At 36.6% G+C, this 18,434-nt stretch overlaps 1 protein-coding gene across 2 annotated transcripts in view; it reads right to left on the reverse strand.

Moving 5' to 3' along the window:
• Positions 1 to 1,038: 1,038 nt before the first annotated feature.
• Sp3 (trans-acting transcription factor 3) overlaps positions 1,039 to 18,434 on the reverse strand; it is a 44,017-nt gene continuing 26,621 nt past the window's right edge. For both annotated transcript variants that reach the window (NM_001018042.3, NM_001098425.1), the window contains 3 exon segments: positions 11,155 to 11,347; positions 5,152 to 5,348; positions 1,039 to 2,991 (listed from right to left, as the gene is read on the reverse strand). In NM_001018042.3, the coding sequence (NP_001018052.1) occupies positions 2,675 to 2,991; positions 5,152 to 5,348; positions 11,155 to 11,347 (707 nt within the window). In that variant the 3' untranslated portion in view covers positions 1,039 to 2,674.

Genomic DNA, 18,434 nt, shown 5'->3' on the forward strand with positions numbered 1-18,434 from the left:
ACATTTGACAACTAAGAACTGGCTTCAGAACAATTCTTCAACTACTTTTTCCAAAATTAGGTTAATTGGGGAACCCCAGGTCCAACATTCAAACAATATAAAAACAGAAGGACTTACAATCACTACACTAGAAATCAAATCTTCACCTGCTAAGCAAAAGCTCTCAAGCCCACAAACACACTTTAAGACCATCAATTCAATGCATTTAGTCTCTAAAATATGCTTGGGAATTCTTATATCAAAATGTTTTGAAACTTACTATCAATTTTCAATTACCTAAAAACATCTTGGCACTGTGAAGAAGTCAGCCAAGTGCTTACCTTACCACATCAACATGAGGACTCAGCCTGAGTCCCTAAAACCCACATAAAAGGTGAGGTGTGGTGGTCCTGGCGCCACGGTGGTAGGAACCCTCCCCCAGCTCCAGGACGGGGGAGGATCCCTGAGGCCAGCTAGCTTAACCTAATTGGGGAGCCCAGGTCCTAGCAAGAAACCACACACACGCACGCACGCACGCACAAATGGTGGGGGTGGGGGTCCTGACTCAGTATTTGGTTCAAGTAAGCAACCTGTACTTATAATGTTAATAAAAAACAATTTTAAACAGCTCACCTTTCATTCTAAATTTAAGCCTCACTTAGAAAAACAGCCCATGTGTGCTAGAGTTGACCTATGCCCTGCTAAGTTACAACTGAGTGTCAAGCTGGGCCTGGATAACAGACATGCAAATCTCATTTAAACCGTGTACACATCAAAGAAATACTCTACTGCCTTCCCCCCCCCTATTCCCCTTCCTCTCTTACCATTTCAGACTCACACATACTCAAAGCCACCTCAGGAACAGCTCCCACCTGCCATGATCACCACAGCTTGTCTGAATTAGCATTTTCAGAAGTACTTATGTAATCAGAACTCTCTTAAATCAAAATACTTTGCAGTGCTTTGAGAAGGGAAACACAAGAGTGATGTACGAAACAAGTGTTGATAAAACTGATACAAATCAATATAAGCTAAGAAATTAGACTTTTTCAAGCTAAATTTTTCAAGTTTCAAGTTATATTTAATAAATTCATTTTAAGTGAAAAATTAATTGCCAGCACCTCTATACACCTCTTTTTAAGTAAATATATTTATTTACAATCCCAGCATCTGAAATCAAGAATCTAAAAATAAAAGTCTAAAGTAAAGAAAAATAAGCCAGGCTTTCTTATCCATACCATTGCAGTATTTTAGATGCATCGGACTACAACAAACTCAAAAGAAAAAAAAAATAGTGTTTTATTAACTACCACACTGTTATAATACACTTTAAACGTACAATAAGGTAGCCTTTTATCTGAGGTGGTCTTAAAGAGAACAAATGAACAGAATTCAACTTCCTGAAATAGATGAACTGCTGTAGTTGTAGGTACATGTAGGAAAAGTGTAGAGCTCTTACAAGACCAGCAATGTAATTTTATTTTGTACATTTTTAATTGAAAATATAAACAATAATTAAAAAATAAAAAGAAAATACAGCATAATAAAAAACATACATTTCTCAATTAAATGTATTGGATACATATAAATTTTAAGGGAAGAAGCAAAAAAAGGAAAATGGTTGATATTTAAGTGCAGACTACCTAGATTAAAAAAACTTAAAAAAATATCATAAAGCCTCTAGTTTCTATGACTAATATCCATATGGTTGGAGTATCGTCACTGTGGAAGTGATTTTGTTATGTTTGCATATGTTATACTTTATTGGTAATTTACAACGATGGCTTTTAAGGCCCTGGCAGACATATTTTTTTTTTTTTTTTGGAACCAAGATTGAATTTAAAAAAAAAAAAAAAAATTCTCTGCTAAGACGCAATACACCTTATTATTATTTTTTGGTCCTCCAAACTTCAGGAAAAGGGGTAATTCACTAGAACATTTTACCACCCAAATGCTTCAACCTACACATTTTAAACTTTTTAAAAACATCGGTTATATTGCCCAACTTCATTATTGAAAGAATATTAACAAGACATTATTTTGGCAAATTAAATCTTAAACATGGCTTTTCAACAGGATTTAAAAGGTGACTATCCCTAAAGGTCCATGTTAAAATGTAGTTTTCAAAATCTTACAAGAGTAATGCTTAAAATATTGTACAGTTAACCTAATTAAAATAATTAGCTTCAAAATGACAAATTGATAAGCTAAGTAAAGCCTACACTATGTAACATTTGCTTGGAAACTTGATTTGTCAGTTATGCATAATAAAAATTCCAGTCATCAAGAAAATTACAAAAATTTATAACATGATTTCTTTCACCCACCAACTTTTTTTATCTTACAATAGATAAATACCAACAGTTTCTCATTTTTACACTAAACCACACAGGATTGATGCATTTGGTTAGACTACCATTCGCATTGTTAAATTCAATTTTCTCTTTATATAACTTGGTAAAATTTCATTTCTTCTAGATTCCAAAAGTACCTACAAAATCCATGCAAATTTTACCATTTTTAATATACTATGGAATATCATACAAAGTAAGGCATTTCAGTGTCATGTATAACCAAGTTACTGTCAATCCAAAAATTTTTGCACATCAATAAAAAGATATCTAAGAACTTAGGAACAATATTCTTCTCACTACTGTATAAAAATAACCACAATGAATAAGTATTTGTGTAATATTTACTCCATTGTCTCATTTCCAGAAACTGTGACAAGCTGTAAAGGTATTTCAGTGTTGGTAAGGATGTCTTGATTGCTGGTGGCAGAAGTATTGACAGTTCCTATCCCTGACACAGACCCCTGTTGAATATTTGCAAGGATAAGTGTTGTTCCTCCTGCAGTAATCAAGGCATCATCTCTTCCAGCTTCCACAGATGCGAGCACTGTACTGCTAGAGTGAATGACTTTTTTATTTTGATGTGTTTTAATATGTTTGGCAAGGTGGTCACTTCTCATAAAGCGTTTTGAACATTCTGGACAAACAAACTTCTTCTCACCTGTAAAGAAAAGCAGTAACTTAGTTTTAAAATTCCAATTTTTCAGATTAATATGGTCTCTCCTAAAACAAAGGGTCTATTAAAACTGTACTGGTTTCATGAGCTGCCCCGTAAGAGTTCCCTTGTAGAAGTAGCTCTACTCAAAATATTTGTCATTAAATGGTTTGATGAAAACATACTGTATGATGGACAGTTTAATATTCAAACAAGATTTTAATACTCAATGCTAAGACTCTGAACTGAAACCTGTTAAATACTTGCTAAAGCCATCTGGGCCACTTTAAAGTCTATATTCTTTTAAAAGAAATTACTATGTCATATATTAAACCTTCAATAATTGTGAATTCAAATAAAAATCAGAATAGCTATAGATTAAAGCAATGGCAGACTGTGAGCATTCAATGATATTAAATTCAAGAATAAAGGAGATAGCTAGCTGAGCATCAAGGGCAAACTAACATAGCAAAGTCTATTGTTTATTAAAATATTCATGTTAACACATGCTAGCCCTAGCTTATTTTCCAGCTTAAATAAATCCTCAAAACCAAAAAAACACAAAAGACACTGACCCTCCATCATGTTCAAGAACTGCTATGCAAGTTCATAGAAGAAAAGGCAAACAGCCAGCCTAGCAGACTTCCTCCGAGCTGTAAGGCAGTTAAGTCTAATAAGCATTTTCTTTTCTCTTCAGATTGCTTATGTGAAAGGGTGACTTGCAGCTAACTGACCTGTTCAAATTTCTCCTACCTAATTCATCCGGCTTTCTATGTCTCAGTCCTATTAACATGTAAGGATCATGTAAAAATGCTTACTTTCCTCTGTGTCACCCCTAAGATAAAGTTCTCACTTTCAGCACTATACCACCGTTTTTCTAAGGAAGTATTTCCTAAAGTCTCTTTTGAAACACCAATCAGAAGAGATGTCCCGGCATACACTCTGGAAATCAGGAAATGCTAACACATTACACTACTAACCTAAGCCACTATGTTTACTGAGCACTCAGTAACAAAGTTTTAAGAGGCATTATCTTCTAAGTTCAAGTTCTCTCTTTAATCTACCCAATTGGGTGATAAAATAACTCACTTATTTGATCAGACTTTTCTTCTCCATATACATTATTCTTTTTCACAACCTACTGAGGAAATACCATGGGAAAAATTCTGTTGGGAGCCATTTTAGGGTCTACACTCCAATCACTCAATGTTAATATAACTTTCTCTCCCGAGCATATTCAGCACAAATGTAACAGAAAATCTTGCTACTGGTATACTCTTTTGGTAGTTCCAAAGAGGTTAGTTACTCTCATCTTCTGTCTTTATAACAACAAGAAACTAAAACAAGCGGAAAACCTAATGTGCATGTGCTGCCTCAGACCTGAACTCATCCTGTATGACCTTTAAAAGGCAATTAATAGTTGGGAAGCAAGAGACAATTATCTGCTTAACCTAATAGAAAACTGAAAGGAGTCTAAATGGATCAGACTTCAAAACCCATGTTGTTCCCTTCCTTAGCCATGTTCCTTTTAAAGCACTTTCTCACACTGCCAGTTTTCAATTCTTCACCACTACATAGACACTGATGGACACTCTGATCAGTTACTGTTAGCAGAAGAAACTACACTGGATTATGTTAGATTTGTCTGAGTCAGTCCTATACCCATCTCACACAATCAGAGACACTGTACACAGGAAATGTGATGAGCTTCACTGAAATGCCTTTTATTCACATACAGTATGTTTTCAACAGAAAAGATGAAATATCAGAATTTAGCAGAAGATTCTACTTGCTAGCATAATAAGCAACAGCAAATAATGTAAAATTTGTCAACTGACAATACAAATATGTGTTAAGACATTCAACAGTCATTGAAGCTAACCCAAGTCTACATAGACTAAAAAACTATTTCACAAGAAAGTATACACTGGTTTGTCCTTTAACATTTAGTTACTGACAGTGAATTTTTGATTTAATTAATCCCATTTTAAAGATCTGATCAAGAAAGGTATGCTGAAAAAACGTCAAGTGTGTTCTGTAGCCTATATTTCGTCTATTAAAACTATTAGAGACTAGGGATGCAACTTAGTGTTCTTAGTAAACAGGAGTTTAATCCCTAACGAGAAGAGGAGGAAGGAAAAGAGAAAACATAAAAATATTAGTAACCTGTATGTGTTCTTCTGTGCCTCTGTAATTCATCACTTCGTGTAAATCTTTTACCACAGAACATCCAGTTACAAATAAAAGGGCGCTCCCCCGAATGCCAACGCAGGTGTGCTCTCAGATGTGAGGTCTTCCCATAGACTTTACCACATCCCGGTATATGACAAATGTGTTGCTTCTTTTTCCCAAGATTGGTACCTCTAAAAAAAACACACAGAATAATATACATTTATATCAAAGGATTCAAAACCATTTATGCCATATAGCTTCTTGAATTTCAAACAGGAAATATTATCATCAACATATCAGAAACCAAAACCATTTTAAGTCTATTTAAGTGAGAGTTAATGGCTTTTATACACACAAATTTAATGTATTAATTTTATCCCAGAACTGACTGTTGTCTGATATAGCTATATTCAATAAAAATATAACTAAAAGGACACTTTACACAAAGAATGCACAATAAAGCTATTAACTATCCCATCAGAATCGTTCGCAAATACTGTGCACAGAACCAATTCAATTAATAGTATAGGAAACTAGTTTTATTCAAAGTCATGATGTCAGATATAATTTTAATAATTTATTATCCAAAGAATAATATACAAAAACTCATCACAGGTACAATTAGAAGGTAGATAGACAGTTAGGTTTTTAAATTAACATAATTTAAGAATATATAAGTACTCGAACGGTCACACCCTGGCATACACTGATTTGGAGATCCATATTTTTAAAAATTAGCTAAAGCTAAGTTAACTTTCCTAGTATCCCACACAACAAATACAAATCAAAATTGTCTTTACTGTTAAAATCTTCCCCCAGAAACCATGCAGACACCCAAAATTATTCACAAAAAATATAACAAAATATCATTTTCTCCACAGAGGATAAGTTTACAATACACTTAAGTATTTGATACAAAGGACAGTTTGGGAGCCGTTCTTAGATGAGTGAACAGAGTCATCTTAGTTTAAGAAAGAAGAAACTTTTTGAATCCAGAAACTGTATTTCGATAGCATTAAACACTACAAAAACATTTCTTGAAAACAAAAATTGGATTGTTACTAAATTATTCTTTTTAAACCATGACTTTTTGGACATAATTATCAAAACTACACCATTAAAACTTTACAGTGTTTCTCTAAGATTTAACCAAAAAAAGGAAAAAAAAAAAAGCTACCTTTAACCCCTCCCCCAACTCCCCTCCTCCCTCAACTCAGTCTAGTGTAGCCTGTAAACTTTCCACAGTCACTAAGTCCTCAACACAATATACCTATCGTTTTTCAAACTTCACTGGAAAAACGCATATTCCCCCACATTTATATTTTAATGTACTCACACTCAGTAGCATGTGAAATTGCCATAGGACAAACAGTGCTAAACGGTGCAGTGCTGGCTGTTAGATGCCATAGGTGTTCTGAACAGGGAGACATCAATGTGGGCTCCGGTAGTAAGAGAAGGCTTCGTGGAGGAGGTGGGTAGGATTTAGATAGAAAGGAGGGAAGGCATTCCAGGCAGAGGAATAGCATAAGCAAAGACAAGGAGGAATCATGCTGTTGTCTCAGGGCACGGATGTCATATCTAACACATTCTAGTTCCTGCTCCAGTCCACCCCCGATTGCTAAGTCTCTTTAAAGAGCTGAGTTGAGAAAAACAGGTATTTTTCTGGCTTATTTTCAATGCTCAAGTCTTTCCATTAGTTAGCTTTTTAAATTTTGCTTTGCTCTTAAGTAGACCTAAGAGAAAGAACAATGTCTTTATTGGTATAAATATTGCGCTCACCATAGCAATTTCACAGGAAACCCAACTCAGTTCACTCATGACTTCACATCCCTCTGCTAGGCTACCCCTTGGGTAAAACACTGGGATTCTATAAACTCAAAGGTGTCATTTTACAAACTTAGCAAAATTTAGCCTGTGAGCACCAACAAAATACAAGGCTGACAAATAAACAGCAACAAACACGGGTTCTCAAAGCACTGAGAAAAACAGTAGGGAACTTGTTTTTTTCTGTTGAATTGTATGCCAAATGAAGATTAGTCATTAAAAATGGGACATGTGCCGGGTGTGGTGGCGCATGCCTTTAATCCCAGCACTTGGGAGGCAGAGGCAGGCGGATTTTTGAGTTCGAGGCCAGCCTGGTCTACAAAGTGAGTTCCAGGACAGCCAGGGCTACACAGAGAAACCCTGTCTCAGAAAAACAAAAACAAAAACAAAGGGACATGCACCTAAGGGGAAAAAAATCAAGTAGCATACTACTATACCACAATTTAGGGTAAATGCTTAGCTTGCTGGAGTCCAAGTTAGTACCTAAAGAAATCTGACCCAAGGAAGACCTAAATAGACCATATGTTGTCACGGCCAATCCTATGAAGGAAGGGAAAGAGGCCTTCAAGTGCAATCATGTTCCCATCCTGAACACATTATACCCACTATATAACCCCATGTAATAAACAGTTTGAAATTTCTGTTTCTGACTGCCTAAAAATATCCCCCAATAATTCAATGACAACACAGAATTAATCCAAAACCTGGCCAGAGTTAAGCAAGTTCTAAGAACGACTACCTGTTCTACTTATGGTGGCAGAAACACAAGCTGAAAAATGCTGACAAAACAAACTTTGCAAATAATGTAATGGATTGATGCTAAATTCGTGCAAAACCTATGAAACAATAATGCCTTTAGGTCACTTTTTCATTACTACAACTGTTTCTTCAACTACACTGGTTCTACTATATAAAGACTGGCTAACTGACAACTTTAATTTCTTTTATTTAAACCTATTTTTGTCTATGTGAGTCCTTTTCCTGCATGTAATCTGTACACTACAAGCATGCAGTGACCACAGAGGCCAGAAAAAGGTATTTGGCTCCCTGGGATTCTATTTATGGATGTTTGTAAGCTGCCATATGGGTGTTGAGAATAAATCTGGGTCCTCGGGAAAGAGTCAATGCTCTTAATTACTGAGACAATAGTTTCTTTTATAGTTGGCTCAAAAAAAAGTAAACGAAAGTTTTCTAAAGATGAATGAAATTAGTTTTCTAAAAATACTATCTTATCCATTTATGTATATAAATGTATATATTGAGAAAAAAGCCAATATTCTGTCTTTAAAAATAAAAATCTTAAGTTGCAGAATGTTCTTAGACTATGTTAATGCTTCTAATAATTAGACACTATCTATTTATACAGTAGGCCTACTGCATTGATACTTATTGAATTCTGCTCAGATCAACTCTTAACTACTATCCTAAGAACCTTGGTATTTTTTATCGCTTAAAATTAGTACACTAATAAGACAATGCAGTTTTTAAAAAAAAGCACACTATCAGAGGATTACTTTCTACAATTTTGGGCATAGGTAATTTTTAGCCTCTAAAAAAACCTAACTTGTTTTGTTGTTTAAGAATGTCTGTTACTTGTAAGCAAGCTCCATTACTCATTCACAGAACACAGCCTGCGGATGGATCACTGACAGAAAGCAATGTAGAAAGAACTGAGAAAATACACTGTGTGTGAAAGTACACATAAATTAACAGTCCCACAAGACAGACCACTCACAAAATAAACTTTAAAAAGTACTGGAAATGTTCAATCTCACCAAGCAATAAAACAAACACACAGTAAAATAAAATAAAATAAAAATAGACTAAAATAGCTATTCTTGCCTATCAAACTTTAAAAGCTTTTTTTTTTTTAAAGTAAAAAGTAAGAAATGGTTACACATGGTAACTAAGACACTGCTAGTGTTAAGGAGAAAGCAAGACAGCTATTTAGCAGACAATTCCTTTTGACCCAACAATTCTATTTCTGTCAACATACACTAATAAGACAATCAGACAGATGTGCAAGGACATATGTGTGAGTTAAATTATTATTTATCCACATACAATATATTATACATAGAATAAAAAGTGACACAGATCAGACTTAGAAATACGGCCACAAAAATTTACAAGAGACATAAACAATGAAAAGAAGATGATTCTACTTTAAAATATATGTAATATTGCACAAAAATATTATGGTGGTTAAACCCTGAGGTAGTGTATTATTTGTGGGACTTTTTGTGTTGGTCTCTTAATTTTGGGGCTATGTTAGTTTAGCAAATTAATTAAAATTAATTAAAAATGTTTAACTTTAAAATGTTCGCAAGGCCAAGCATTGAACCCCAATTAGATTTGATAAATAATGGATCTTGAAAGTGCCACTAAAAGAGAGTAATTTTCAGCAGAGTTACTACCTATTCAGAGTTAAACATTCAGTATAAATATCTAAAGGTCAGGTTCAGAAGCAGATCCCCTGAGTTAGCAACACAATATAAGGTTAAGACTTGGGAATATGAGCCGGGCGTGGTGGCGCACGCCTTTAATCCCAGCACTCGGGAGGCAGAGGCAGGCGGATTTCAGAGTTCGAGGCCAGCCTGGTCTACAAAGTGAGTTCCAGGACAGCCAGAGCTACACAGAGAAACCCAGTCTCAAAAAACCAAAAAAACCAAAAAAAAAAAAAAAAAAAAAAAAGACTTGGGAATATATAAAATGGGTACAAAATCTAGTTGTAAAATGTTTTGGGGTTTTTTTTCTCCCTTCTCACTCTTCAGACATGGTCTTACACTATAGCTCAGGCTGGCCTCAAACTAGCGGCAATTCTCTCTCACTGACTGCACATGTGCGTTTAAGTAATCCACCTATGTGTGATACATATGTACCACTTGTAAGAACATAGTAAGTTTTCAAATGTTAACAGCTATCAGTCCCTTTCCCTTTTTGTGGTTTTTGGGCCTCACTGAGAAATATCTCTGTCCTAGTCATTATTGTTGCAAATGAACTGATCAAAGTACAAATCAATCAATAGGATCAACCAGAGAGCTGAAAGATAATCAAGTTTATAACCATAAGCATTCCTATATAGTAATACCGTTCTTCAGTGCATTTTGCATACTTTAGTACATAGGAGAAAGGCATTGTAGCCTTTCACAACAATGACTAGAGATTTGGTTAGCACAGCTTTAGGATTCTGTCTTTGCTTCATATACTCAAAACTGGACAAACAGATACTAAGACTATTGAATCTAAACAGAAACGTCATTGTTGTCATTATGACATAATCATGCCTGTTTAATACTTTCCAACTTAATCGCATCTTGCTTGATACCAAAATTGCTATCCAGTTTCTTTTTGCTAACATTTGACTAATCTTTTTTTAATCTCATTTTCAGTAACGCTGTACCAATCATTTGAAATGTTACTTATAATAACATCAGGATGGCTTTTGTATTTTTTATGATCTAAGTCCATCTCTTAATAAGCTTACTGTAGCTACATTTAAAGTAATCACCAACCATTCTGAACTCATTCCTATCACAGTGTTTTTGTCTATATATATATATCTTTTTAAAAAAGAATGAGGGAGCCGGGCGTGGTGGCGCTCGCCTTTAATCCCAGCACTCGGGAGGCAGAGGCAGGCGAATTTCTGAATGAGGCCAGCCTGGTCTACAGAGTGAGTTCCAAGACAGCCAGGACTATCCAGAGAAACCCTGTCTCGAAAAACCAAAAAGAATGAAGTAAAATGCTACGTGGTTACTTTCAAAACAATAAATCCCCATCATTAAAGCCTTTCATCCCCATTTCTGTTGAAAATTTAAGTATTTACACTTATCAACTATTTGTGAATTTCTTACTTTTATATAGCATTCTCAAGCTGTAATTTTTTTTCCTCAGTATTTAGACCAAACTTATTGCTGGTTAGCAAATAGGCTAATAAAATGGGGCCTATAAAATTGTACCTGTTAAATTCTTTTAAAGACTAACCAAATTTACTTTAAAGGGCATTTTTTTTTTTTTTTTGGTCTAACTTCGGCCACTCATACAGTCACTCACCCAAAATGATCATGTAATGAATAATTTATCATAATTAAGTGACAAGGCATGCAATATTTTAAAAATTAGGGTGATATTAGCACTCCTTAAAACAACAACATGTGGTTGATGTATGCATACCTCCCACCACCTTCTTTACAGTTGGGACAGGTGCAAGCTACCCTCCGAAGTCTTTTTCCTTCTTGATGTTGTTGGTCCCCTTCTTCATCTACCACTTGTACTCGTAAATGTGTTAGGTCATTGGTGTTCAGTGTAGAGTCACCACTGAGCTGCCATTCTTCAGGGTCAGGTTCCTCTTCCTTGATCCTAATATCTAAAGATAAAAAGAAGGTCGGCACACACACATGAGATGGAGCCCACTGCTTTAAAGACAAACATTAGTTTCAACCTTTTCTATGTTAGAGGACTACATAAAGGAAAAAAAGCAACTATTTGTAAAGCATGTTCATTTTCCTTTCAAAGATATATATATATATATACATATATATTGTTTTTAACAATAATTTCAGCAGAAGATGGAATATGGCTAACAGTAGAGCTTATATTTTTTTAAAAAAATCCAGTAAGAAATGTGAAATTTCAAATATAGTCAATTAGTCAACTGAGTTACTGGGGGGGGGGGGGCGCAGAGAGATCTTGGGACCTCATAGCCCTTTTACTTTTTCCATTTTAATTTCTTATTTTGAGACTTGTTATGATTAAGATTCCCAAGCTGGTCCTGAGCTTGCAACCCTCCTGTGTCAGCATACCACGAGTCTTTAATATCTTACAACCTGTAGTCACTCTCTACATAGGTACCGTATGAAGGTAAAGGAACACATCCACAGGGGTAGGGACAGACCTCAGTCAGTATACTGCCCTGCCTCAAAAGGTTCAGATCCAAGACCCACAGAAAAGTTGGGCACTACAGTACACGTGTCATGAGGGTAGGGACAACATCAGGGAGGATACACACTTCAGACTCAGAGATTCTGCCTCAAAAAGTAAGATATATAATTGAGGCGAACACCCAAGGTCAATTGCCAGCCTCCATGCAAGCACTTGGGGGCTGGGGGCAGACAAACAGATACAGAACATACAACTGCATTCATTTTTAGTTTAACATACAAACTCAAGCTTTAAAGTCAAGGATTACTCAAGTACTTAAAATGGCTACAACGTTGCTATAGAAGGATGTATGGAAATATGTGGAAGTTTGTGCTTTATTATAAACCAGACTGGAAAGCAAAAAATGTGTGTTATAAAGTTCTTTACATATCAATAACACAATAATGAATCATCTTTTTTTTTTTTTCTCTATCTTTTTTTCCCCAAAGACGGGGTTTCTCTCTGTGTAGTTCTGACTGTCCTGGAACTTAGTCTGAAACCTGGTAGGCCTCGAACTCAGAGATCCAGCTGCCTTTGTCTAAGTGCTGGGATTATTAAAGGCGTGCAATCACCATCACCACCACCACCTGAACCAATGTATCATTTTCTAAGTGAATCTATAGCAACTACATTTTCTGCAACCCAAAAGCGTGGTTTTAAAATATAATGTTGATATAAGTGCCATGCACACAAAATCCTCTCAAGAAAAACAAAAAACTGTAAACAAGCAAACAAAAAAAACCCAAATTCCTGAAATATGTGTATGTAAAGCTAAAAATCTTATTTTAGATATTAATCACTAATCCTTTAAACAAAATAACCTTGAAAATAACCTTGGGTAGAGTGCCCAAAATCTGATCCCCAGCACCAGGAAACACAAAACAAAATGTACCTTATAACTCCATTAAAAAAAAAAAAAAAAAAAAAAAAGAAACAAGAAACACTAGTACAAACTCACATAAAGTCTAGAGGAAGCTGGGTGGAGCAGGCATACCTTTAAATCCAGCACTCAGAAGGCAGAGACAGGCAAATCTCTGAGTTGGAGGCCAGCCTGAGTTCCAGGACAGCCAAGGCTACACAAACAAAACAAAACATAAAACCAAACCTGAGAGAAGAAGAGAAGGAATTCTGGCCTGGGCAGGGTGGATATTAGTGCCAATCAATGACATAAGAATTACTGAGGGAACTGGAGCCATCTCAGTGGGTGAGAGGTTGTGCTGCTTTGGGGGAGGAACCAAGTTTGGTTCCCTGCACACATATAGCAGCTCCAAATTCCTAGAGTTCCAGTTACAGGGGACCCAACAGCCTCTTCTGGCCTCCAAGGGTGCCTGCACTCACATGTCCATACCTACACACAAATACACTTAATTACTTATTCAAAATTTTCAATTTATTTTTATTCTTAATTATGTGTATCTATGTAAGTACATGTGAATGTAGGTGACCGTGGATGTCAACGACATTAGAACCCTGGAGGCAATTATAAGCCACCTCACATGGGTATTGAGGATCTAACTTGGGTCCTCTGCAAAAGCAACAGACGCTTTTACTTTTAACCACTGAGCCATCTCTCTCCAACCACCAACAAACACATACACATAGATAAAAGTGAAACGGTAAGCAAGAGAGCACTGATAAGTATAATTTGGTGCATGTTGTTATACACATGTACTCTCAGGTCTCTGTGATGATTAATTAACACAGGAGGTTCATAAACTTGATGCCAACTTGGTCTACATAAAAAAAAAAATTTTTTTTTAATCACAACAAAACAAAACAAGGGGCTGGAGAGATGGCTCAATGGTTTAAGAACACATGCTACTCTTGCAGAAGACCTGAGTTCAGTTCCTAGCACCCACACCAGGTAGCTTGTGACCAGAAACCTCTGACCTCTGCATCTGCAGCCATGTTCCTACACACACACACACACACACACACACACACACACACACACACACACACACATATATATATACATCTTGGTAAAAAAAATATTTTTAGCCGGGCGGTGGTGGCACACACCTTTAATCCCAGCACTCGGGAGGCAGAGGCAGGTGGACTTCTGAGTTCGAGGCCAGCCTGGTCTACAGAGTTCCAGGACTGCCAGAGCTACACAGAGAAACCCTGTCTCAAAAATCAACAACAACAACAAAAGAAATACAATAAACCTAAACCAAGTGCTGTGTTCCCAAGACATAGGAGCCAGACAGAGGAGGACTGCTTCGATTTTGAGGCCAGCCTGGCACCTACATAGACTGGTAGGTCAGCAAGGACCTGCATAATACCCTATCTCTCAAGAAACAAAAAGATGGACCGAAAGAAAATCTATCTGAATGGGAACTACTAAGACATAAAATCCAGCTGATAATAAGCACACAAAAGTAAGCATGGAAAAGAATGAAAACCACCTGACTGAAAGAATGAAGCCATCTTAGAGCAGTGGGCCTCAACCTTCCTAATATCCTTTAATATAGACAGTTCCTCAGGTTGTGGAGACCCCAAAAAACAAAATTATTTTTGTTGCTACTTCATAACTGTAATTTTGCTGTTATGAATCACAATGTAAATATGATATACAGGATATCTAAAATGCCCAGTGAGAGGGTTGTTTGACACCCCCAAGGGGTCTTGACCCCCAAATTGAGAACTGCTGTTTTAGAACATTCCTGTTTTCTATTGCTAATTCTTTTTATGAACCTTCAAAACATGCTTAAAGAATATGTCACGAGGCTGGAGAAATGGCTCAGTGGTTAAGAGCACCAACTGCTCTTCTGAAGGTCATGAGCTCAAATCCCAGCAACCAAATGATGGCTCACAACCATCCGTAATGAGATCTGATGCCCTCTTCTGGGGTGTCTGACAACAGCTACAGCAAGCGAGTGGGGCCGAGCAAGAAGAGAAAATGTCTGAAGACATCTACAGTGTACTTACATATAATAAATAAATAAATCTTTTAAAAAAGATGTGTCACAAAACAGATACTAACAATTTAGTTTTCTTTCCTACAGTACAGACAACAACTTAGCCAAGTTCAAACTCAACACCTTTTGTCCATCCAAACAAACCTCCTTGTATCCCCTTGTCATTAGTAACTTAACTACTCAAACTATCAACTTGAGCAAAGTCCTGTAGTGCATACTAGGCCCTCTTTCATCTCTTTCTCTGAAGTCATCCTGTACTCAACCTGCCAAAATTTTGTTCCTAAATAAGAATACAATTATAGCTCTTAAATGAGTAAGTAACACATTAATTTTCTATTTTCTCCTCGATTAAGTTCCAAAAATCAGGGAAAGATTCTGGGGGAGTAAAAATATTACAATGAGCTAACATATGTTCTGTATCTAAGCTCACAGAATGTACACCAACAAGAAACCTCATGTAGAATGTGTGACTGGCTGGTCATAATTTGTCAGTGTAAAAGTCACCAAACATAACAAATGTGTCAGTCAAGCAGAAGATACTTCCAAAATGGATAACTACATAGAGGAAGACTTGTGTGTTGCTGGAAGAACTCATTTCTTGATCTGTGTTTAATGTGTTTATCATTTAAAATACAAAGTTATAGTACGCCGGGCATGGTGGCGCATGCCTTTAATCCCAGCACTCAGGAGGCAGAGGCAGGTGGATTTCTGAGTTCGAGGCCAGCCTGGTCTACAGAGTGAGTTCCAGGACAGCCAAGGCTACACAGAGAAACCCTGTCTCGAAAGGAAGGAAGGAAGGAAGGAAGGAAGGAAGGAAGGAAGGAAGGAAGGAAGGAAGGAAGGAGAAAGAGAAAGAAAGAGTACATGATTTATATATTTCCTGAAAATTATACTTCAATTTCTTTTATTGTGTTTGCATCTCTAGCTCTTTCCCCCACTTATATGAGGTGAAACCCAGAAATTTAGGGTGTCTTCAAAAAATTAAATTCATAATTTGAAGTTTAGAATGTAATTTTATTCAACAAAGATATAAATAGTTGAAACATGTTAAGTCACTCTTCCAGGTTCTAAAGAGCAAAGAAATTTTTTAAAGATTTATTTATTTTATGTATATGAGTACACTGTAGGTGTACAGATGGTCATGAGCCTTCATATGGTTGTTAGGAATTTAATTTTTAGGACCTCTGCTCGCTCTGGTTGGCCCCACTCAGATCGGCTCCCCTCCAGTCAACTCCACTCGCTCAGTCTCTGCTTGCTCTGGCCCATAGATTTATTTATTATTATACATAAGTACACTGTAGTTGTCTTTAGATGCACCAGAAGAGGGCGTAAGATCTCATTACAGGTGGTTGTGAGCCACCATGTGGTTGCTGGGATTTGAACTCAGGACCCGCTGAGTCATCTCGCCAGCTTCCAAAAATTGCTAACAAGAGTTCCATTCCTGTATTTATCGGGTTTACCTTTTAATTCGGAGAGGACAAGTAAGCAGGCAGCACTTGGTAGCAATTAAGATATGGAAGAGGAAAGTCTAAGGAGGAATAGGAAATGAGAAGGAAGAAATTACTATTTTTAACAGTGGACAGAAACAGTTTCTGCCAGTGTGGTGACATCTAACCTGAAGATGGCAATGGAGCAGATGTGGCCAAAGCACAAAGAAAAACAAGCTAGATATATGTTTGATGAGTTGAAGGGGAAAAAAAAAAAAGACAGTCTGTATGGCAAGAGTATAATCAATGTGGAGAACAGTAAGTATATAATATAATCAAGAGGTAAAAATGAAGTAGGCAAAGGAAGAGAACCATATGATATGATACATTATCGTGCAGGTTAGTTTAAGAACTTCACATTTTATTCTAAGAAGTACTGAAAGGAGTGGTAATATTTGAATAGGATTTTATTAAAATAAACTCGTGGATGCTGAATAAGGTCTGCAGACAAGCACAGGAAGAGCAATTAGGAAGTTATTATAAATTACTACAGCAAATTACCAGATATAGTAACATAGACTTTAAGCCCAGCACTATGAAGCAGAAGCAGGCAGATCTCTGTGAATTCAAGGCCAGCCAGGTCTATATAATGAGTTCTTGGGTCACTAGAGCTACATAGTCTTTAAAAACAAACTACAGGGGCTGGAGAGATGGCTCAGTGGTTAAGGGCACTGACTGCTCTTCTGAAGGTCCTGGGTTCAAATCCCAGCAACCACATGGTGGCTCACAACTATCCATAAGATCTGATGCCCTCTTCTGGTGTGTCTGAAGACAGCTACTACAGCAAAAGATGGCAGTGTCTGCAGTACTAACGATAAAGAGGCTATTGCAGAAGGATCTGCATGGGCTATATAGTGAATTTCAAGTCAATTTCTACATACTGAGATGTCAAGAAAGAAGAAAAGAAGGAAAAAGAAAAGAGGGAGGGGAGGGGAAGAGGGGAGGGGGATGGCAGGGTGAGGGGGAGGGGAGGGGATCAGAAATTGGGGTATTGATAAGGAGGTTGAAGGATGACTCACTTCAAAAAATACTTTGAAGGTAAAGCCAAAGATAGCTGGGACGAGGTCTAATAAACTACAAGATCACAAACAGGTTAACAACACTCAAGGGTTTATCCTTAATAACTGAAAAGATAAAGAACTGCTATTAACTGTATCAAGTTATAGGAATGGGGTAAAAGTTTTAAAATACCAAATGAAGACAATGATCAGATAGCAAAGAGTTCTGGAGTTAAGGTACGATGCTGGCTTACCAACCTAAATTTGACTGTCATTAGCATACATAGTTGATACTAAGACATATGGAATGCAATGTAGATCTGAGCATGGATACCATAAACTCCTGCAACCCCAGCACTTAAGACAAATGGGAGTCCAAGGCTAGTCTGGGCTCAAAAACAAACCCTTTTAGGTCACGTCACTGTGTGCATGTGCTTGAAAGAAACAGTAGAACCCCTAAGATAAGCAGTGTTACTCTACCAGACACACCTTAGAACTATGTGCTATCACCCAAGAACGCAAAGATAACTAACTGTTCAAAGACTGAGGCCTCTACAATTATAAACAAACCTTTTCAAATTTAACTGTGCTATGCATTACATGGGACTAGAAACCGACTAACACAATGAGTTAGAAAATGTCAGGTTGGAAAAACATCTCATATTGTTCTTGCAGAGGACCCGAGTTCAATTCCCAACACCCACATCAGGGAGCTCACAACTACCAGCAAGCATCTCTCTCACCTCTGTTGAGTACAGACACGCAAAAACATGTCAGGCCATTCCCCGGGCTAGTCTGCAAGAATAAATTTAACATGTAAGATTACCCAAAATACTATAAACTAGCTTTTATACTGAGTAGCACACCACGAGTAACATACCTGTACAACACACATCAGAGTTTAAAAAGTAAATGTGCTTATTTGAAAGAAAAAGTTTAAAAAAAATAATTGAGACAGAAATTCAAGTTTTTTTCATAACACATGTAAGAACTTTACAAAGGAAGAGCTATTATCTTCCTCAAAATGTTCAAGTTTCCCTCTGGTCTGAAACATCAGACACTGTATTTATCCTTTGACTGTGATTGTTTTTTAAGATCTAACTGCAAAACAAGCTTGTTAAGGGTAG

The sequence above is a fragment of the Mus musculus genome, chromosome 2, assembly GCF_000001635.26.
Source record: "Mus musculus strain C57BL/6J chromosome 2, GRCm38.p6 C57BL/6J".
In the NCBI taxonomy this organism is placed as follows: Eukaryota; Metazoa; Chordata; class Mammalia; order Rodentia; family Muridae; genus Mus; species Mus musculus.